The sequence below is a fragment of the Myotis brandtii genome, unplaced genomic scaffold, assembly GCF_000412655.1.
Source record: "Myotis brandtii unplaced genomic scaffold, ASM41265v1 scaffold897, whole genome shotgun sequence".
In the NCBI taxonomy this organism is placed as follows: Eukaryota; Metazoa; Chordata; class Mammalia; order Chiroptera; family Vespertilionidae; genus Myotis; species Myotis brandtii.
In genome coordinates, this window is record NW_005371679.1 from 380,927 (window position 1) to 384,566 (window position 3,640).

The 3,640-nt window shown below is 54.0% G+C and overlaps 1 protein-coding gene across 1 annotated transcript; it reads left to right on the forward strand.

Moving 5' to 3' along the window:
- Positions 1 to 1,286: 1,286 nt before the first annotated feature.
- KIF7 (kinesin family member 7) lies at positions 1,287 to 3,579 on the forward strand. The gene is made up of 2 exons (XM_005885196.2): positions 1,287 to 1,424; positions 3,253 to 3,579. The coding sequence occupies exons 1-2, from the start codon at positions 1,406 to 1,408 to the stop codon at positions 3,531 to 3,533; spliced, it is 300 nt and encodes a 99-aa protein (XP_005885258.1). The 5' UTR covers positions 1,287 to 1,405; the 3' UTR covers positions 3,534 to 3,579.
- Positions 3,580 to 3,640: the final 61 nt, after the last annotated feature.

The window sequence follows — 3,640 nt, forward strand, 5'->3', positions numbered from 1 at the left end:
TTAAAAATATATTTTATTGATTTTTTACAGAGAGGAAGGGAGAGAGATAGAGAGTTAGAAACATCGATAGAGAGAGAAACATCGATCAGCTGCCTCCTGCACATCTCCTATTGGGGATGTGACCGCAACCCAGGTACATGCCCTTGACGGGAATCGAACCTGGGACCTTTCAGTCCGCAGGCCGACGCTCTATCCACTGAACCAAACCGGTTTTGGCTAATTGTTTATTTCTTTTTTAAAGTATATTTTTATTGATGTCAGACAGGAAGGGAGAAGGAGAGAGAAAGAGAAACATCAATGATGAGAGAATCATTGATCGGCTGCCTCCTGCATGCTCCGAACTGGGGATCGAGCCTGCGCCCCAGGCATGTGCCCTGGACCGGAATCGAACCCGGCACCCTTCAGTCTGCAGGCCGACGCTCTATCCACGGAGCCAACACAGCCAGGGCTATAATTGTATATTTCATTGTTAGGTATTGTTGCTAATCTCTTACTGTGCTTAAGTTATAAATTACACATTATCATAGGTATGTATGTATAGGGGAAAACTATATATATATGTATGTGTGTGTGTATATATATATATATATATAGAGAGAGAGAGAGAGAGAGAGAGAGATTGGTACTATCCTCAGAGTATGGGGGTCTTGGAATGAATGTTGACTTTTTAAAAAATATATATATTTTTATTGATTTCAGAGAGAAAGGGAGAGGGAGAGAGAGAAACATCAATAATGAGAGAGAATCATTGATCGGCTGCCTCCACATGACCTCCACCAGGGATCAAGCCTGCAACACGGCATGTGCCCTGACCAGGATTCGAACCGTGGCCTCCTGGTTCATAGGTTGATGCTTAACCACTGAGCAACACTGGCCGGGCAAGATCTGTTGACTCTTTTGAACAAGGTGGGGCAGGTGGGGTGTGATGTGACAAGGCAGAGACTGGAAACCTCAGTGTGCGTGCATGTGTGCGTGTGTCATGTGTTGTGTGTGTGTGCACGCGTGTGTATTGTGTGTGTGTGCACGCGTGTGTATTGTGTGTATGTGTGTATTGTGTTGTGTGTGTGTGCGTGTGCGTGTGTATCGTGTGTGTGTGTGTGTGTGTGTGTGTGTGTGTGAGTGAGTCGTGCGTGTCTTCTAGGAGGTGGGCACAGGGGAAGGTGCCGCTCGAACACAAGCGCTTGGGGGCAGGTGGCGGAGTTAGGGCCTTGCTTGCAGTGATGAGAGTCGGGACATGCTGTGTGGGGCTGCAGGTGGCCCTGGCAGCATTTGGGCCCCCGGCTGACGAGGCCGCCAGGAGGCCGTGTACCAGGCCTGCGTGCAGCCCCTGCTGGAGGCCTTCTTCGAGGGCTTCAATGCCACCGTCTTCGCCTACGGCCAGACGGGCTCCGGGAAGACCTACACCATGGGGGAGGCCAGTGTGGGTGAGTGGCCTGCCTGTGAGGGGGCGGGGGGGGGGGCGCTCAGTGGCTCCCCCGTTGGGTCCCCTGTCTCTTGCTGCTGCTCCCTGTTGCCTGCGTGCAGCCCCTGCTGGAGGCCTTCTTCGAGGGCTTCAATGCCACCGTCTTCGCCTACGGCCAGACGGGCTCCGGGAAGACCTACACCATGGGGGAGGCCAGTGTGGGTGAGTGGCCTGCCTGTGAGGGGGCGGGGGGGGGGGCGCTCAGTGGCTCCCCCGTTGGGTCCCCTGTCTCTTGCTGCTGCTCCCTGTTGGAGGTGGGTCCTGGGAGGGAGAGCAATGTCCTGAGCAGGTCTGCAGCCCAGGGTGGGGCCAGCTGTGTGGGGGGCTGGGCAGGGCGGATGGGCCTGGGAGGCGAGTGGCCTTCTCAACTCCATAGGGATGGGGCCAGGCCGGCTGGTTCTGGGGCCGCAGGGGGAGCTGGCCTGTCTGCAGGGTGTCCGGCTGGCTGGCGAGGGGGAGGAGTCCATGTGCCGGTCGGGGTGGGGACTGTCCTGGGAGAGACACAGCCCCGGCTGGTTCCAGGAGACGCTAGAGCAGATTTGGGGAGAGACACTTCAGGCCAATGAAGGGAACTGCCCCATTTTTTTTTCCAAATATATTTTATTGATTTTTTTTACAGAGAGGAAGGGAGAGGGATAGAGAGTTAGAAACATCGATGAGAGAGAAACATCGATCAGCTGCCTCCTGCACACTCCCCACTGGGGATGTGCCCGCAACCAAGGTACATGCCCTTGACCAGAATCGAACCCGGGACCCTTGAGTCTGCAGGCTGATGCTCTATCCACTGAGCCAAACCGGTCAGGGCCCCATTTTAAATCTATTTTTTGATTGATTTCAGAGAGGAAGGGAGAGAGAGAGAGAGAAAGACATCAATGATGAGAGAGAATCATGGATCGGCTGCCTCCTGCACGCCCCCTACTGGGGATCGAGCCTGCAACCTGGGCATGTGCCCTTGACTGGAATCCAACCTGGGACCCTTCAGTCTGCAGGCTACGCTCTATCTCCTGAGCCAAACCAGCTAGGGCCGGAACTGCCCCATTTTAGGTTGTACAAATGTTTTCTCTTGGGTTATATAAGTATATGTTTGTCATAAAAAATTTAGGAAAATTCAGAAAAACACACAAAAATAAAACTGCCTTTCAGAAATCACGCATCCTGTTAGGGTTCCAGTTTCTTTTTCTTCGGAATTGACTATCCTTTTAAAGAAAACGGCATTACGTTGTACCCAATCTTTGACATCCTGTTTTATTTTCTTAACAAATATCATGAACAGGTCTTTACATCATTAAGTATTTTTCAATCTGATTTTTTTCATGGCTGCCTGGCATTCCATTGTGACTATAAGGTAAGGCAATTTATGTAACCAGAGCCCCTGTGGATCTTGAAATGGACGCTTAGGATGTTTGTGTGTGTTTTTTTAAGTTATGAAGACGAGTGCTGCTCTGAACACGCTCTTATTACTTTGGGATAAATGTCGGAGGTACTTTAGGTAACTGAGCATATAGACTGGTAATGAGCTCCCTGTCCCAGGGGGTAATCAAGCAAGGGTGTCTGGTGACCCGGCAGGAATGTAGGGGGCGGTGCTTATATCATGAAAGGGGTTGGCTCACCCCTGAGAGGTCGCTTCCAACTCTGAAATGTTATGGTTCTGCCTGACCACCCTGGCGCTCGGCCTGGCTCCGGCTGCCGCCTTCTCCACCTGGAGCCCCATCCTCCAGCCGCTGGCGGGGCACGGGGGCCTCGGAGACCCACTGGCGGCATATGTTAGGAGGCCCCGCGTGTCTCCCCAGCCTCCCTCCATGAGGACCAGCAGGGCATCATCCCGCGGGTCATGGCCGAGGCCTTCAAGCTCATCGATGAGAACGACCTGCTGGACTGTCTGGTGCACGTGTCCTACCTGGAAGTGTACAAGGAGGAGTTCCGGGACCTGCTGGAGGTGGGCACCGCCAGCCGCGACATCCAGCTCCGCGAGGACGAGCGTGGGAACGTCGGTGAGGAAACCCCGGGTCCCTGGCTGGGAGGGGGCGCCTGGCTGGCGGGGAAACCCACGCTCTGGAAAGTTCTGCTTTAGTTTCTTCTGTCTGCACCGGCTTTGAGGTGGGCACGGGGGACGCTGGAGCCCGCCAGCCCAAACCAGGATGGGCAGGAGCCCCGGGCATGGGGGAGGGGCCCCTGGGT